The sequence below is a fragment of the Neoarius graeffei genome, chromosome 5 (genome assembly GCF_027579695.1).
Source record: "Neoarius graeffei isolate fNeoGra1 chromosome 5, fNeoGra1.pri, whole genome shotgun sequence".
NCBI lineage: Eukaryota > Metazoa > Chordata > Actinopteri > Siluriformes > Ariidae > Neoarius > Neoarius graeffei.
In genome coordinates this window covers 75,934,570-75,954,694 of record NC_083573.1, presented here as the reverse complement: position 1 = coordinate 75,954,694, position 20,125 = coordinate 75,934,570, and the positions used below count along the sequence as shown (strand labels likewise).

At 42.1% G+C, this 20,125-nt stretch overlaps 1 protein-coding gene across 10 annotated transcripts in view; it reads right to left on the bottom strand.

Annotated features, from left to right (window-relative positions):
• Positions 1-20,125, bottom strand: part of LOC132887067 (receptor-type tyrosine-protein phosphatase mu-like) — a 521,363-nt gene that overhangs the window by 308,508 nt on the left and 192,730 nt on the right. For all 10 annotated transcript variants that reach the window (XM_060922408.1, XM_060922409.1, XM_060922413.1 and 7 more), the window contains exon 3: positions 2,827-3,101. In XM_060922408.1, the coding sequence (XP_060778391.1) occupies positions 2,827-3,101 (275 nt within the window). The remainder of the gene's footprint in view (positions 1-2,826; positions 3,102-20,125) is intronic.

Here is a 20,125-nt window from a genome sequence, read left to right as displayed (position 1 = left end):
TTTGTCTCATTTGTTTAACTGGGTTCTCTTTATCTACTTTTAGGACTTGTGTGAAAATCTGATGATGTTTTCGGTCATATTTATGCAGAAATATAGAAAATTCTAAAGGGTTCACAAACTTTCAAGCACCACTGTATAAGGATGCTGTTTTCACAAAGACTTACCAAATATTCTGTCAGGTATGCGGCAGTAGACGGATTTAAGTGCAGGAAGAGTGTTTATTAGGAGACAAACATGGCGAGAAACAAATGTGGCAGTGATAATGATAATACTTCGCAAAGCCTCTGTGTCCTTATAGCGCATGCTGATTGTGCTCAAATCAGCATCAGGTGTTTCCCATAATGACCGGGTCCTGTGAGTAAGCATGGCCACTCGAGCGCGCAAAGGCGTGACAGTCAAGTGTTTGCCTGCTGTGTGACCACAACTTTTAGCTCGCATGTATATCACCAGGCATCGTCACCAAAACGCCTTATTTTCATCGATAACTCATCGCAAGCTGTAGTGTGACTGTAGCTTCAGGGATCTCGAGCTATATCCAGATTTCTGTAAGCTGCTTTATGGCAATATCTATAATTAAAAGTGCTGTAAAAAATACAACAGACCTGAAATGGATATTATAACACTGTAGTTAGAGAGTTATTTTCTCTGACCTTAAATTGGAGTTAGGTTTTGATGTTATGTTAAATCATCAGCATTATATGACTCTGATAAAGCAGAAGCACACGATGCTACAATGCTGATCACTGTGACATTCTAAATGTTCTGACTATTCTTGGAATAAGTCAGCACAGAAAATGCTATAAGAACCATATATGGGCATATCTGACGCTCGCTAGCCGTGGTGTAAAAATTGTGTATGCAGACGCTCATTTAAGTTTCCAAATCTGTCATTGCTGTACTCTTGAATATTTTCTATCGTGAATACCATCATTAAAAAGCTTATAATCTCTGCTTTCCAAAGAAATTCATCTTGTTAAGATCTGTTCTGTATTTTAGGAGGAACGGCAGGTTGAATTTGGTACAACAGAGTACACTCTCTGCTCGCGGGACGTCGGGAAACTGCCAGTGCTTTTTGAGTCACGGGAAAGCGGTCAGGCTCTCTCTCTCTCTTCTGATCGGTTTCTGACTGGGTTACTCATGAATATTAATCAGATAACTTTTATAGGGATGTTCTCTCACTCTCACTGTTTCTGATGAAGCATTCAGCAAAATCTTCCGTCAGCTAGTTTTGATGTTATGCTTCACGGGAGATTTTGAAGTGAGTTTTCATAGCTTTGCCTACTTATTTCTTCCAAATCAAACTGATTTGTGTAAATAAATAACTATTTTAGAATATAACTGCTTTTTAAAAAACGGAAATTAGAAACGCGAGTGTCAATTTCAATTCAATTAATTGGAACTGTTTATTGGATGTGGCTCACACAATTTTTTTGAGGTTAGCTTTGAAAGCTGTGAATATTAATCGAAATAATCATTTGCATTCTCTCGTATAAACACCAGTAGGCCCTACCTAGAAATACAAAAACCTACAGAGCACAAAGAGGGTATTAGAAATAATCGTTTATTATTTTTTTATTTTGATAGAGAATGGTAGAAGTGAATGACATTCAGTGCTTATTTATGCATATTTTATAATTGTATTTGTAATTTGTAATTGTAATGAACGTTGATTTCTCCTTCTTTGTGATGTATAAATGAGAGTTAAGATCAGCTTTATATTGCACAAATAAAGCCATTTGGTGAAACTTTGAAGAAGAGTGTACAGATTTAAAGTTTTACCTAATTAGCATAATTAATTAAATACTCATTTGCAGAATTGGATTTTGCTAATTTTTTAAACTTTGTATTCAGTATACAATCATCTATGTGCCTGCCAATTTCCATGTAAAGATCTTGAAAAATAAAAAAAGTTACGAAGAAAAAAAATTTGATTTCATTCGTTAATGAGGCCCATTTTGGACCATATGATCCTCATACATAATATTACGGCAGTTTTCTAAAAATTAAGCCATTTTTTCAATCTTTGATTGGTAATATCTCAAGAACTGATACACATATTTTAATTCTGTAAAAAGTATGTTGTTCTGCTTTCAATTCTGAATTCAGTGAGAGCAGTTTCAAGCAGTTTGGATTGAATTTGAATTTTCACCTGATATGCCTACCATATATCAGCAAAAATCAGGCTGTTGGTTTATGCCAATTAGACCTCTTTTGCCCCTTTTCCACCAAAGCAGTTCCAGGGCTGGTTCGGGGCCAGTGCTTAGTTTGGAACCGGGTTTTCTGTTTCCACTGACAAAGAACTGGCTCTGGGGCCAGAAAAACCGGTTCCAGGCTAGCACCAACTCTCTGCTGGGCCAGAGGAAAGAACCACTTACGTCAGCGGGGGGGGGTTGTTAAGACCAACAACAATAACAAGACCGCAAAAGATCGCCATTTTTAAGCGACGAGAAGCAGCAGCTGTACAAACGCGAAGTCATCCATTATTATTATTATTATTGTTGTTGTTGTTGCTGCTGCTGCTGCTTCTTCCGCGTTGTTTTTGCTTCAATATTCGCGCCAAGGTTTATGCAAACGTAGCGACGTAACTGACATATACAACGACGTAACTGACGTATACAGCGACGTAATGATGTGGCTTCCCTTAGCACCGCGAGCTATGGAAAAGCAAACTGGTTCTCAGCTGGCTCGCAAGTTGAACGAGTTGTGAACCAGCACCAGCACTGGCCCCGAACTAGCCCTGGAACTGATTTGGTGGAAAAGGGGTATTTGTGGACTACACAGATTAACATAGGTATGTTGATGAGATATACTCGAACTAGTTCTCACCTGGTAAAAGTTGGGCCAGAAGGTGCTAACTGCCAACTCAATTTGCCTCCAGGTATGAAAGGCAGGTCCAGATGAGTTCCACACAGGGAAGCCCACTGGACTGCTGTTCTCTTTGACATAGATGAAGAGCTGGCCAGGACTTGAGCCCTCACCGCTGGCTGCATAATACTGGAATATAAGGCAGTGTGTATCGTTCTCCTTCAGCTGAGGGACAACCAGTTGAGTTCTCTGTCCAGGGAACCTCCCAGAAGTGTTGACCATCATAAAAGCTGAGCCTGCACAGAGGAAAGGCCACATTTGAGTACATTTACAGCGATGTATGTATGTGATGTAGGAAAATTATGCCACACATATTAGTTTGTGTACAACTTTTTCAGAATTGCACACATACAGTGGATATAAAAAAAGTGTACACACCCCGTAAAAATGATAGTTTTTTTCTGATGTAAAAAAAATGAGACCGCAATAAATAATTTCTAAACTTTTCCCACCTTTAATGTGACCTATAACCTGTACAATTCAATTGAAAAATAAACAAATCTGTTAGGGAGGAAAAACATAAAAAATAAAAAGCGTACAATAAGCTGGTTGCATAAGTGTGCACACCCTTAAACTAATACTTTGTTGAAGCACCTTTTGATTTAATTACAGCATTCAGTCTTTTTGGGTTCACACGTGCCATCAATTAAAATGACTCTGATTCACCCCAAATAAAGTTCAGACATTTACTCAGTTGCATCTTCCAGCAAAAGCCAGGGTTCGCAGAGAGCTTACAAAGCATCAAAGGGATCTCATTGTTGAAAGGTATCAGTCAGGAAAAGGGTACAAAAATATTTCCAGGGCATTAAATATACCATGGAGCACAACGAAGACAGTCATCAAGAAGTGGAGAAAACATGGGACAACAGTGACCTTACTGAGAACTGGACGACCCTCCAAAATTGATGAAAAGACAAGATGAAAACTGGTCAGGGAGGCTGCCGAGAGGCCGACAGCAACACTGAAGGAGCTGCAGGAATCTGGCAAGTACTGCTACATGTGACAACAATCTCCCGTATTCTCCATACTTCCAGACTATGGGGTAGAGTCAAAGAAAAACATCCAGGCCCGGCTAAATTTTGCAGGAAAATACATCAACTCTCCCAAAAGCATTTGGGAAAATGTGCTATGGTCTAATGAAACCAAGGTTGAACTTTTTGGCCACAATTCCAAAAGGTATGTTTGGCACAAAAACAACGCTGCACATCACCAAAAGAACACCATACCCACGGTGAAGCATGGTGGTGGCAGCATCATGTTTTGGGGTTGTTTTTCTTCAGCTGGAACAGGGGCTTTAGTCAAGGTGGAGGGAATTATGAACAGTTCTAAATACCAGACAATTCTGGCCCAAAACCTTCAGGTGTCTGCTAGAAAGCTGAAGATGAAGAGGAATTTCATCTTTCAGCACGACAATGACCCCAAAAAAGTTTTGGAACGGCCCAGCCAGAGCCCGGACCGAAATCCAATTGAAAGTCTGTGGGGTGACCTGAAGAGGGCTGCATGTGCACAAGAGACGCCCTCGCGATCTGACAGATTTGGAGCGCTTTTGCAAGGAAGAGTGGGCAAATATTGCCAAGTCTAGATGTGGCAGGCTGATAGACTCCGACCCAAAAAGACTGAATGCTGTAATTAAATCAAAAGGTGCTTCAAAAAAGTATTAGTTTAAGGGTGTGCACACTTATGCAACCAGCATAAATACTTTTTTTAATATTTTTTATGTTTTTCCCCGTAACAGATTTGTTTTTCAATTGAATTGTACAGGTTATAGGTCACATTAAAGGTGGGAAAAGTTTTGAAATTATTTATCATGGTCTCATTTTTTTACACCAGAAAAACCTATCATTTTAACGGGGTGTGTACACTTTTTATATCCACTCTATAGACCGTATACAGTATACACTGCCAGAGTTAATCTGGCAAATAACATGTGCTCAGGGACTGAACAGACTATTGTGCCATCAATGATTAAACATTATATGAATATGTACAACACACACAACATGAAACACAATGCATTTTCATTCTCACTGCTAACACTGTTAGAACTGAAATAACAGAATATACAGATAACATTAAAGTAAGAGTCAAATGAACCCACTATCAGGTGCAAAAAAACACCCATTTATATCATATTTCCAAAAAGTGAAGCAACATTATTACTTCCTAATGACATACATGCAATGAGAAATATTGATCGATACTGCTAGCAGACTTGTACACACACCGTACCCTACGCAGCTGTTTGTCCTGGAAAGACAACACTCACTATACACATTGTTCTCTGCACCACAGTGCGGACACACCAAGGTCACCAGATACATACACTACTTCCTCTGTCCCAGCAAACACAGAAACACACTGTGCGTGTTTCAAGTCTTTAGGTTCAGTACAAAATGGGCGTTAAACTATGAAATCACTTTACAATGTCAAGTCTCGAGGTTTTCTTTCCACATTCCCTCATTTACTGCAGTGAGAAAAAGATATGCTCAGCGAACAAACTGAAATGGGCCAGTCAGTGATCTGAACCATATGTTCTAAAAAACCCGAATGTGTGAACAGTTTGCTCAGCTAACACTATAACAGAAGGAAGGGTTCAAAACACACAGAGGAAGTGTGCCTTCAGAATGGTTAATGAATAACCTCTGCATAACATTAATAGCTTTTTTTTAAATCCTGGAAACCCAGCTATTGACTCTGGAGGCTGCGTGTTGACATAGAGAGAGAAAGAGAGAGAGAGAGAGTCAGTCTCATCAGGAGTCATTTTCACACATTTTAAGTGCATGAAATGAGCTTGGCATGTTTGTTATGGTATGTCAAGTGACAAGATTAGGGGGAGTTGCTCTGGCTCGCACCCCTTCACGCTTTACACAGGAATGTCGATTAACCCCTTAAACGCCTGGATTACCATTCATATTTGTGACAGTGCATCCAAACTGTGGAACTCAATAGCACTTTACATTCAGCAGCCAACCTTCCGTACACTTTTTTTTTTAATTTGAAAACATATCTTTTCAATTTGCCATTTAATTGTATTATATAAATATTTAAAACCATGGGGCGGCACGGTGGTGTAGTGGTTAGCGCTGTCGCCTCACAGCAAGAAGGTCCAGGTTGGAGCCCCGTGGCCGGCGAGGGCCTTTCTGTACGGAGTTTGCATGTTCTCCCCGTGTCCGCGTGGGTTTCCTCCGGGTGCTCCGGTTTCCCCCACAGTCCAAAGACATGCAGGTTAGGTTAACTGGTGACTCTAAATTGACCGTAGGTGTGAATGTGAGTGTGAATGGTTGTCTGTGTCTATGTGTCAGCCCTGTGATGACCTGGCGACTTGTCCAGGGTGTACCCCGCCTTTCGCCCGTAGTCAGCTGGGATAGGCTCCGGCTTGCCTGCGACCCTGTAGGACAGGATAAAGCGGCTACAGATAATGAGATGAGATTTAAAACCATATTTATTTTAAAATGTTAACATTTGTTTTCTTTTGTTGTCTCCGAAAAAAATTTTATTCTACATCTGTATCATTTTTCCTCTCCTTTCCCATAGTTATATACTTATTTCACTTTATCTTTTATTATATACTAGTCATTCTTTCTTTCTTTTTTTTTTTACTACTACTACAAATTATTCACTATCTACAGTAAACCTAATGAGAAAGGTGTGTAGTTACAAGAGTGTGTACTTTACATTTAAGACGTTAGAAGAGAAAAATCTTCGCATTCTCTGCTATGGTCCTTAAAGTGCATACAGTGCCTTGAAAAAGTATTCATACCCCTTGAACTTTTTCACATTTTTCCACCTTACAACCACGAACTTAAAAGTTTTTTATTGATATTTTATGTGATAGACCAACACAGAGTAGCACATAATTGTGAAGTGAAACGAAAATGATAAATGGTCTTCAAAATTTTAAACAAATAAAAATCTGAAAAATGTGGTGTGCATTAGTATTCAGCCCCCTGTACTCTGATACCTCTAAATACAATCCAGTGCAATCAGTTGCCTTCAGAAGTCATCTAATTAGTTAACAGAGTCCTACTGTGTGTAATTTACTCTCAGCATAAATACACTTGTTCTGTGAAGGCCTCAGTGGTTTGTTAGAGAACACTGAAGAACAAACAGCATCATGAAGACCAAAGAACTCACCAGACAGGTCAGGGATAAAGTTCTGGAGAAGTTTAAAGCAGGGTTAGGTTATAAAAAAAATATCCCAAGCTCTGAACATCTCAAGAAGCACTGTTCAATCCATCATTCAAAAATGGAAAAAGTATGGCACAACTGCAAACCTACCAAGACATGGCCGTCCACCTAAACTGACAGAGCGAGCAAGGAGAGCACTGGTCAGAGAAGCAGCCAAGAGGCCCATGATCACTCTGGAGGAGCTGCAGAAATCCACAGCTCAGGTGGGAGAATCTGTGCACAGGACAACTATAAGTCGTACACTCCACAAATCTGGCCTTTTTGGAAGAGTGGCAAGAAGAAAGCCATTGTTGAAAGACAGGCCTAAGAAGTCCCGTTTGCAGTTTGCCAGAAGCCATGTAGGGGACACAGCAAATATGTGGAAGAAGGTGCTTTGGTCAGATGAGACCAAAGTTGAACTTTTTGGCCTAAATGCAAAGCGCTATGTGTGGCGGAAAACTAGCACTGCTCATCACCCTGCACACACCATCCCCACTGTGAAACATGGTGGTGGCAGCATCATGCTATGGGGATGCTTTTCTTCAGCAGGGACAGGGAAGCTGGTCAGAGTTGATGGGAAGATGGATGGAGCTAAATACAGGGCAATCCTGGAAGAAAACCTGTTGGAGGCTGCAAAAGACTTGAGACTGGGAAGGAGATTCACCTTCCAGCAAGACAATGACCCTAAACATACAGCCAGAGCTACAATGGAATGGTTTAGATCAAAGAATATTCATGTGTTAGAATGGCCCAGTCAAAGTCCAGACCTAAATCCCATTGAGCATCTGTGGCAAGACTTGAAAATTGCTGTTCACAAACGCTCTCCATCCAATCTGGCTGAGCTTGAGCTATTTTGCAAAGAAGAATGGGCAAAAATTTCAGTGTCTAGATGTGCAAAGCTGGTAGAGACATACCACAAAAGACTTGCAGCTGTAATCGCAGCAAAAGGTGACTCTACAAAGTATTGACGCAGGGGGGCTGAATACTAATGCACACCACATTTTTCAGATTTATATTTGTTTAAAATTTTGAAGACCATTTATCATTTTCGTTTCACTTCACAATTATGTGCTACTCTGTGTTGGTCTATCACATAAAATCTCAATAAAAAACTTTTAAGTTCGTGGTTGTAAGGTGGAAAAATGTGAAAAAGTTCAAGGGGTATGAATACTTTTTCAAGGCACTGTATTCTGGACCAATTTCGTGGGTTTTTTTTATATGAAAGTATGTTCCTTTACACACTCATCCAGAAGGGTAATTTTGCACAAGGCCATCTGTCTACAGCAGAAAAAAATAAAATAACAAACGCGTCTGGAAAAATCCCAAGGGAGTCTGGAGCCAGATTCGTGACGTTACCTGCAGAAGCGCCAGCAGGCTGCGAGAGCTTTGCACGGTTTCAGTGCACAGCCTGTGTAGACCAAGCGCTCCCATTTCTCTCTTATTGTCCGGTCTTTTGGAAAACGACGAGTACTAATCCCATCAAGATTGGTGTTGCTACACCCTCCTACGATACATCTGTTAACCATTTTAATAATTACGCGATAACGTTGAAGAAATTTGCAGAAAACCACCAGGTCGTTTTCTCAAACAAACCAGCGCTGACGTAGGATTCAGAAGGAGGCGTCCCGCACGCGACGTCACGAAAATCAACGTTTGCCGGGAAATCCAAATGCCAAGTTTTTTCAGAGGCGAACCAATTCGCCTCAAATGGCTTGATTTCAACTGAATTTTTCTGGTATTGCACAAGGTAAAAAAATTGCAGGGAATGCAGAATGTTACAGATATTTGACCAAAGTTTAATATAAAATAGGAAAATTACATTGATCTTGCTCCTGAATTTACCCGTGATATGCACTTTAATGCTTAGCTTAATGTAGGAATTTCACTAAAACAACAATTGGTCTCGACAATGTTTCTTAACCGCATAAAAAGGTATGCAGTCTCCATAGCCTGCAGACATAATCATACTCCTGAAGTGTCGGAGTCACACAAACACCAAGCATATTCATAACCGATCCTTGAGGTAGGGGTTAAGTAAGAACATATAACACACACTTATCACATATAGCTCTGAAACACTTCAAATCCCTATATAAATAGACGAGAGATACAAATAGACCTACAGTGACGTTATGTTGAGCCTCAGACTGCTAGAAACACGCATGTCACTGTCAGCATTCAACTCTGCACTCACATTTGTTCTAATCCCTTTCTAATGTTTGTTTTCTTTTCACGTCACTGTTTCAAGGAGATACGCAGAACCTTGGCCTCACTTTTTGTTTATAAATGCCTTGAGACCTCAAGAATGGCATAGGAATAGTTTTAACAATAAATCAAATATAGTAAATTTTACGATTTAAATGATTCATATAGGTAGCGGTCTGAGTGAATGATCTTGACATCTGTGACGTCACAGCAGGAAGGCTATCGGTCTCATCACCATTTCCGCTATACTAAAACACAGAGCTGACTGCAACTCCGATCCTCCATTTTGAGCTAATTTATCACCATGCCACGTAGATGTGTTGCTGGCCGGTGCAGCAACACGACAGAAGGTGGATTTACGTTGCATTCATGGCCTAAGAATGTTCAAACTGCAAAGATTTGGACACGGTTTGCGAGAAATTCACGGTCACATTTTACTGATGACTCGTATGAGACCTCTGATCTGTTGAGGAGCGTTGGCTATAAGCCCGTATTGAAAGAGGGTGCAGTACCAACAATTAAAGGAAAAGAAAAGTACAAGAAAAGGAAAGTAAGTTCAGTTGCACCAGTTCTCCCGGTGTGAGCTGAGCAGTAATGGCAGAGTACTCAGTATGGAAAAAATGGAGAATGAGTGGACTAGTTGTCAGATTTCTCCGCTGGATATGCTCCCCCCCGGATATGCTCGCCTCAGCAGCAGTATATTGCCCTTACGTGGAAGATGCGAATGAATGAAGAACTGAACGAAGAACTGAAAGTTAGATTGTTTCAAAACAATCGGCCTTCAAGAAACGAGAACACAGACGGGTAAGATGCGACTCTCATTTGGTTACACAACAACAACATCACTCGTTGTTTACCTGCATTTAGATTAATTCATGTAACTTGTATTGTGTGTTTAAGTTACCGGTATAAGATTATTTAATTTGCTTCAGAATGTGATTGTCTCAGTTCATCTGATTATTTAATTAGCCTTTTACATTTTATCAGTGAAAATGCATGCATGTACATGTATGTTGCATAAGTTATAACACCTATCCTGTTTATTGAGAGTCACATGAGACAGTCAGTTCAATTCCATCCAATTCTCTAGACGGCTTTGTTCTCTGGCTTTACTTTGCAAGGTGGGGGCCTCTGTGGCTAACTGGGTTCTCTTTATCTACTTTTAGGACTTGTGTGGAAATCTGATGATGTTTTAGGTCATATTTATGCAGAAATATAGAAAATTCTATAGGGTTCACAAACTTTCAAGCACCACTGTATATGTATAGCAGTAGCATGTACACACACTCCAATTCCAGGACTACCACAGTCAGATGTATTACTATCGGAGGAATCCGAAGAATCTCCAATAAATCCGAATGAAGAGGCCATTGCAATCACCCTCGCCTGCTGAGTCTGGCTTTGGTCTATAACTGTCAAAGGCCTCGGCCTTAAAACCAGTTCCTGCTGTGACATCACGCACTCAGGGCTGGCTGGCTTAGCAAGCAGCTCGAATGTCAACTTTGCGGTCGAGTTTCTCATCTCATCTCATTATCTGTAGCCGCTTTATTCTGTTCTACAGGGTCGCAGGCAAGCTGGAGCCTATCCCAGCTGACTACGGGCGAAAGGCGGGGTACACCCTGGACAAGTCGCCAGGTCATCACAGGGCTGACACATATGCCGCTTTTCCACTACAAACGCGGCTGAGTCGGGCTGAGCCGTGCTGTGCTGAGTCGAGCTGAGTGAGGCTGTTGGAGTTGCATTTCGACTACAACCGTGCTGAACCGTGCTGGCTGGAAGTGGGTGGACACACTGGGTGGAGTTAGCGAAAGTGGCTGGACGTCACGTGATGTCGTTAAGCAGCGCAAACAGTGACATCAGTGATCTTTTAAGCGGTAGTCTCACGACCCGGATAGTAAACAATAAACATGGAGGACATGGAGTCGTTAGTGTTGCTGGTCTTGGTGCTGTGGCTTGTTGTCACCAACAACGCCAACAGATACTGGCAAGAGCGTATAGATGAGGCGAGGCGCATAAGGCTTCATAATTCTCGTAATTCGTAATTCTTCTCCTTCCGGGTTTACGGTGTTTACAGATCCCAGCGTGCTCGCGGGGCGTGTGTGGGCATGTGAGGACACTCCTCCTCACCAATCAGTGCACAGAGGAGTGTCTCCTCACGCCCCCAGCCTCACTCGGCACGGCTTGGCTCGCTTCAGCCCCACTCCAAAACGGTGCGAGTTTTAGGGGCTAAGCAGGGCTGAAGCGAGCTGAGTCGTGCTGTTTTTTGGTAGTCGAAACGCGAGCCGTGTCGGGCTGAAGTGAGCTGAAGCGAGCTGAAAAAGGGTAGTGGAAAAGGGCCAATAGACACAGACAACCATTCACACTCACATTCACACCTACGGTCAATTTAGAGTCACCAGTTAACCTAACCTGCATGTCTTTGGACTGTGGGGGAAACCGGAGCACCTGGAGGAAACCCATGCGGACACGGGGAGAACATGCAAACTCCACACAGAAAGGCCCTCGCCAGCCACGGGGCTCGAACCCGGACCTTCTTGCTGTGAGGCGACAGTGCTAACCACTACACCACCGTGCCGCCGCGGTCGAGTTTAACTCTCAAAAATATTTGTTTTATTCCCATTTATGCAGCATACAAGAGTCAAGGACGGAGATACTGTCCACTCAGAAATGTATTTAAAAATAAAGGTTCTGCGTATCTCCTTTAAGTAACTAAAGCACACACCGATTCTGTTTAGTTCTGTCTTAAAAATTCTTAATAACTGATATGATTCCAGTTATATTAAATGTTAGTTAAGGTTGGGTATCGTTATTAGGTTATTATTACATTCCTCCATCCATCCATCATCTATACCGCTTATCCATCAGGGTCTCAGTCGAAGCTGTAGCCAATCCCAGCTGACTTCAGGCGAGAGGCGAGGTACATTCTGGACAGGTCACCAATATATCACAGGGCTAACACGGAGACAAACAACCATTTGCACTCACATTCACACCTATGGGCAATTTAGAGTAGCCAGCTGACCATGTCTTTGGACTGTGGGAGGAAACCCATGCAGGCACGAGGACACCATTCAAACTCCTTATTACGGTCATTTGTTCATTTTCAGTAACCATTGTTCGCTAAAATCCTGTTTCCTATAACTTATTCCAAGAGTGAATACCAAAGCCAGATTTCAATGCATATCATCTGATCCCCAGCGAACAGTGTGTGTAAAGACTGATAAACTGTTAGTGAAGCACAACGTCTGTACTCCATATGCCACAAGTCATCACACAATGAACTCATTACTGAACTGCTGAGACTGCGCTATAGTGGAGCCATCACCTCTTAGTCAGTAACCCAAGACATCTGCGTGTGTGCGCATGAGAGCAAGAGAGACTACAGTAATCCCAGATGACTACAATAAAGCCATAGCCCTCATGTTACCTGGATTAATTGTGTGTTCATGACTGTAAATAAAAAACACTAATGTCCCTTGAACATCTTTTAACAGATTGAATCCACATAGACATGTCCAAATCTGGGCTCCAGTCCCACCTCACTTTGGCAGCTGTAGGCAGTTGCTACCTCAAGACAGATGATCCAACGTCCTTGTCTAGCTCTGGACTCGTTGTTTGCCCTGTTACAGGGCCCCTGTTTAGAGTACGAATATTTCATGAACGCTGTTTTGGTAACCATTAAATTGTTTTCGGGGGGTTTCCATATAGCAAATACTCATTTGTCTGTACAAAGCTTTTCTGGAAATCAGACAAATAGAGTGAAGGTCAGTCAGAATCCAGTGCATTAGAAAGACAGAGAAGGAAATGGTGTGTTGTTTAGTTTCAGGCCTTCACCTCCCTCAGCTGCACTGCTGTCCTGCAGGGTGTACCATGGAAATGAGAAGTATGGAGCAGGGATGCGGCAAGCAGGTTAGTCAGAATTAGTCCATTAGTATTTCATGGCTACCTTTCAGCCATGGCCTAGAGCCAAGGATGGAGATGCTGTCCACTCAGAAATGTATTTAAAAATAAAGGTTCTGCGTAGGCGGCACGGTGGTGTAGTGGTTAGCGCTGTCGCCTCACAGCAAGAAGGTCCGGGTTCGAGCCCTGTGGCCGGCAAGGGCCTTTCTGTGTGGAGTTTGCATGTTCTCCCCGTGTCCGTGTGGGTTTCCTCCGGGTGCTCCGGTTTCCCCCACAGTCCAAAGACATGCAGGTTAGGTTAACTGGTGACTCTAAATTGACCGTAGGTGTGAATGTGAGTGTGAATGGTTGTCTGTGTCTATGTGTCAGCCCTGTGATGACCTGGCAACTTGTCCAGGGTGTACCCTGCCTCTCGCCCGTAGTCAGCTGGGATAGGCTCCAGCTTGACTGCGACCCTGTAGAACAGGATAAAGCGGCTAGAGATAATGAGATGAGATGATTCCATTTATATGAAATGTTAGTTAAGGTTGGGTGTCGTTATTAGGTTATTATTACGTTCCTCCATCCATCCATCCATCCATCCATCATCTATACCGCTTATCCATCAGGGTCTCAGTCGAAGCTGTAGCCAATCCCAGCTGACTTCAGGCGAGAGGCGAGATACATCCTGGACAGGTCACCAATATATCGCAGGGCTAACACGGAGACAAACAACCATTTGCACTCACATTCACACCTATGGGCAATTTAGAGTAGCCAGCTGACCATGTCTTTGGACTGTGGGAGGAAACCCATGCAGGCACGAGGACAGCATTCAAACTCCTTATTACAGTGGAGCTTAGGCCTAGAAAGAAGATGGATCGATAAGACCACAATACTTTCTCAAGAGCAGTGAGGGGCAAATTGAGCTTGAGCAGTTCCGTGCCAGCTCTTAACGGTCACCACTCTCTGGGTTAAGGGTTATTACAGAGGCACTCCTGTCTATTTCAGGATTATAAACCCCTAATCACAGAACACAACTCTCTGAAGAGGGAAATAAACAAGGAACTGTGGATAATGGATACATAATGTCCATTTGATATTTAAAAAAAACTTTGACGGGGGAAAACAACAAAAATTGTGTGCACATGCAACTATATCCAGGTGCAGGATTTCATATTCAATCTCAAATATGGAAAAGAAAAAAAAATTATACAATTAAACTCTAATTAATGCTTCAACATGTTTTCATTCCAAAAAGGATGTTTTGTCAGGTCTGAATACGAGAATTAAAGTGACTTACGAGTGACCTGAGCAGTTGAGTGTTAATGGCATCCTGACAGACCATGAAGATTTGAACTTATAATTCATTGGTGTTTACCTGAGAACCTTTACCAGTTAGCTATCACTGCCTTTTTTTTAATCATAAGCAATAGAAACAAATATATTCTCATAACTTCATGAATCATCTCCATCACAAGAAGGACTGTATATCAAATTCCTGGTATAAAGCCTCTTCAAAGTGTCGAATGCATGAATAACCGTTCAAAGAGCCCTGTGTTCACACTAGCAAGTGACAAGTCGCTCATGACTCGTGTAATTTGTCTCGTGTGGGTGCGTGTGTGTGGTAACCACAACCACTGTCGCTTGTGGGTGTACACTGTCTGGCTTTTTTAAAGTTCTGATATTCAAAATGTATACATGTGACTCTTACCTTTGTTTCAAATGTCTCATCTCATTATCTCTAGCCACTTTATCCTGTTCTACAGGGTCGCAGGCAAGCTGGAGCCTATCCCAGCTGACTACGGGCGAGAGGCGGGGTACACCCTGGACAAGTCGCCAGGTCATCACAGGGCTGACACATAGACACAGACAACCATTCACACTCACATTCACACCTACGCTCAATTTAGAGTCACCAGTTAACCTAACCTGCATGTCTTTGGACTGTGGGGGAAACCGGAGCACCCGGAGGAAACCCACGCGGACAATATGCAAACTCCACACAGAAAGGCCCTCGCCGGCCACGGGGCTCGAACCCGGACCTTCTTGCTGTGAGGCGACAGCGCTAACCACTACACCACCGTGCTGCCTTGTTTTAAATGTATTTTATGAAAATATAATACCCTGTCCACACTAGGGATTTTGTACTGATATGAAACTACTTTCGTACCGCAACACCTGTCCACACTAGCAACTATACCGGTACTGTAGCGGTATAACTGTATCGGTATGAAACCCACAAATGTATGGGTTTCGTACCGGTACAGTATCGGTACTGTAGCGCTTCGCTGTAGTGTGGACAGATGAAGCGGCTCTGTATCGATACAAATATAATGCGCATGCGCAAAGTCACACACCTCAATCGATGTCTTCGCTGAATAAAATAGTGAAGAACGGAGATTCATTTGTTTCTTTCACAACTGCCTCGCGCGTTTTATACGATTCGACTGAATAAATAACCACTAGAAATACAGACTGTACATTGACAACAAAAAGCACACACACGTTGTTTCATCCGTACGGAAGCCGAGAGGCCCTTCATATAATCCTTTTTTTTTTAATCACCTTGTTATCCTGAGATAACGACATAATTAATTCAGGATCTTGAGAAAACAACACAACTAATTCGAGATCTCGAGAAAACAAAACCGTTATTTCGAGATCTCAAGAAAACAAAACAATTATTCCGTGATCTCAAGAAAACAAAACAATTATTTCATGATCTCGAGTAAACAGCTGAGAAATGGTTCATTCAGGTGCGCCAGGAGACTTGTGATATGCTGACTTTGGGGCTATTTCTCATTCTGTATAGACGCAACTTTGGTCATTAGAATGTCTGGAATAATCGATCACCTAATAAGGCAATATTTTGATCAGGGGTTGACACAGGGAGAGATTGCATTAAGTCTTTTAATAAGGGATAATTTCAAAATTAGTCCACGGCACCTCCGCAGAAGACTGGCCCGGCTTCGTCTCTACCGACGGAGATACAGTGATCCAGCTGAGAGCATGAAATAATTGTTTTGTTTTCTCGAGATCACGGAATAATTGTTTTGTTTTCTCGAGATCTCGAAATAACGGATGCCATATATTCTCGGAAGGAAGTTACTCGGTAACCACAGAAACATTTCGCGCACGCACATTTCAACTACCGTGAAAGAAAACCGCAAACATTTCTCGCTAGTGTGGACAGATGCACTAAACTGTACCGGTATACTTTGTATCGATACAGTTATACCACTTTCGTACCGGTATAAGTGTGAACACAGCATTAGACATGGTTATTATTTCACTTCTACCGCGAGCTGGCCTAGTGGTTAGCATGTCCATCAGGAGATCGTGAGTTCTATTCACGGTTGGGTCATACCAAAGACCATCTGGCAAGGCACGCTGCAATACAGATATGAGTGGGGAGTCAAACTCTCATGGTGACCAGAGGACTAGCCCCCCACTGTAACTCTAGCTATGTAATAGGCGAGAGGCCGAGGGCTATGGAGATTGGCGCTGCCATATGGTGTGGGAAGGGGCTTTGACTTGATTATTTCACTTTTGAGCAGCAGATGTGGTTGAATAGGAGCTTACTTCCGGTTTGAAGAAATTCACTGGAGCCAATCGTTTAGATTTGTCACTTTACTGTATCATATCTATCCCACGGGCATCTGTAGCTTTGTAATATGCGAGTGTGACTTCAGTGTAATTCGTATTGGGTTTGCTTCCATTTATATCCACAATAAATTGGCAGTATATAGTACGTGTTATTGTTAACTGGGAAACTGAGAAAAAAAAAACACGCCACTGGTAATAATCAGTACAATTACACAAAACACCACAGAAGGATACACTGACATTTACAAGGTACAGAAAATTATAACGATGTACAAGCTTGTGCCAGACATCAGCTGTCTGGGTTCTAGTCCATTCTGGAGCAGGCTTGAATCAGTGGGAGATTTCAACACTTGGAGTTTCCTCTGTTAGGGTCTGTACCTGGATCGAGCATGTCTGGACCTGTACGCAATACACATGTAATTACAAGGGGGGAAAAGCTGCAAACAGACACCTTTACATCAGCTCAAGGGCTCCTTTATGGTAGCAGCTGCAAAACAATGACCGAGGCATGGCAACATGCTCAATCTTGTCCATTTGTGCTTTCCGGTACCTAGCTGAAACTGAAGGTTGGGGTGTTAAGTTTCCCCCTGGATGATTCATTTCCGAGACAATCATATCGTTGATCTCTTTTAGCCTCTGTGAATTGCAACGGGTAGTGATTTGATCATTCATAACGATGGTAATGCCGCAGCGTCTTAAGAAAGCCGAGGGGATGGTGATAAAAATGGCAAAGGAGAAGGCAAGGCAGGAATTGACCTCTCAGTCGAGATTGTACCTCCCTTTGAGATCATTCATTAAAACCTTCTATTAAAGCCTTATTGCACTGAACTAATTTAACTGCACTTTAATTACTGACCCCAGAGAGAGAGAGAGAGAGAGAGAGAGAGAGAGAGAGAGAGAGAGCACATTTAATCCAACGTCTTTTTGCACTCTAACATGTCTGTGACATTATCACATCAGTTTGTGTCCCTGATGTTTCTGGGGCTAGAAGAGAGACAGAGACACTAAACTTGATAATGAGAGTTGATTATGAAAGCTGTTTAACTGCCAAATAATAACCACATTCTAGGTGTTAAAGTGACGCCTAAAGGAAACTTGATGCCTTGGTTTGAACTGCTTATGGCTTTGTATTAAGGCTGGATAATATGACAATATTCACTTTTAATATCATGACAGAATAAAGCCGTTTTTCTAAGCATGTCATTATCTTCAGCTGTCAGTGCTTTGTACTACTTAATAAAAGATAGCTGACAGAACATTAAAAACTGCTATTTTTTAATTATTATTTTTATCTCTTTGATTCATGACATATTTTAATTTTTATAAATGCTGCACAGAACTGCATAAGCCCTATTTGGTTGGTGCATTGTTAGCGAAACCTCAGCAAATGTATCTATCATGAAGATGTCTTCTGGTATCATGATGCGATGTGATATTTCTGCCCTCACATACATGTACAACCCCCATATAAATAGCATAAAATAAAAAAGGAAATTATTTATATTTGCAGTGTCTGAAACGCACAGAGGATATTAAATGGTGGCGTGAAGATATGAAGTTTATTGTTGAGTGGTGAAATAAATATATATATATATATATATATATATATATATATATATATATATATAAAATGAGTGAGCAAAGTGAACTAGTGATATAGTTTTCAACATGAGAATATATATATATATATATATATATATATATATAGAGGGTGGCACGGTGGTGTAGTGGTTAGCGCTGTCGCCTCACAGCAAGAAGGTCCGGGTTCGAGCCCCGGGGCCGGCGAGGGCCTTTCTGTGTGGAGTTTGCATGTTCTCCCCGTGTCCGCGTGGGTTTCCTCCGGGTGCTCCGGTTTCCCCCACAGTCCAAAGACATGCAGGTTAGGTTAACTGGTGACTCTAAATTGACCGTAGGTGTGAATGTGAGTGTGAATGGTTGTCTGTGTCTATGTGTCGGCCCTGTGATGACCTGGCGACTTGTCCAGGGTGTACCCCGCCTTTCGCCCGTAGTCAGCTGGGATGGGCTCCAGCTTGCCTGCGACCCTGTAGAAGGATAAAGCGGCTAGAGATAATGAGATGAGAATGAGATATATATATATATATATATATATATACACTGGGTGCGATTTGCTGGGGGGGATGGTGGGGATCATCCCCCCCTCTGGTTTTTATCTCTGCTGAAAAAAAATCCTCGGGGACAACCCCATCAATAAAACAAACAAACCAAAAAAAAAGTTGACATGACAGGCATGTTGTGACTCAGTTTTCTATGGTCTACATTGCACTCACTTTCAAAATGACCCGAAGTGGCAGCTTTGATGTTCACGAACGTCCCCAGCAAATAGATACATTGTAGATAATAACAATATCTTTGCATTCTATGCAGGGATGCAAACAGCGCGCCTTTTGGCGGATGCCACCTTTTTCACGGCCGATTTTTTTTTTTAGGGGGGGCGTTGGAGTGTCTGATTATAATTTCAAAGTAAATTCTGTATTAAAATTACTAAATAAGCAAATCCGTTACAGTCCATGAAACAGGAAGTATAAGGATGAGAAAAAAACAGTTTAAATCGGAAAGCTGGGCACAATGTGAACTGCGCCATCAGAGCAAACTGTTCATTTAGTATTCATGTATTTTAGTGATTTTCGAGTCACTGTCCATTTAATCCGGAGGGAGAGAAACATCACAGCAACGCGACAAGCAATGCGAACTTTGTTGTGTTAGTGTTCGTGTATTTAGTCAGAGAGATAGGAAGATGAATTTACTATCTCTGGTTTAGTGTTCGTTTTCATTTAGTGTTATTCATTTGATATCATTGGATGTTATTGAGCTGTTAGCCTATTGTGACCTTAATTTTGTGACGTTTCATGATTAAAAAAAAAAACATCCCCCCTTCTGGTTTTTTGACAAATCGCACCCTGTATATATATATATATATATATATATATATATATATACCGTATATATATATAGGGCAGCACGGTGGTGTAGTGCAAGAAGGTCCGGGTTCGAGCCCCGTGGCCAGCGAGGGCCTTTCTGTGTGGAGTTTGCATGTTCTCCCCGTGTCCACGTGGGTTTCCTCCGGGTGCTCCGGTTTCCCCCACAGTCCAAAGACATGCAGGTTAGGTTAACTGGTGACTCTAAATTGAGCGTAGGTGTGAATGTGAGTGTGAATGGTTGTCTGTGTCTATGTGTCAGCCCTGTGATGACCTGGCGACTTGTCCAGGGTGTACCCCGCCTTTCGCCCGTAGTCAGCTGGGATAGGCTCCAGCTTGCCTGCGACCCTGTAGAACAGGATAAAGCGGCTACAGATAATGAGATGAGATGATATATATCTGGGAGGTCCATATCGTGAAATACCGTGACCAAGGTCTTGAAAGTACTGAGCAAGGCCCTCTGG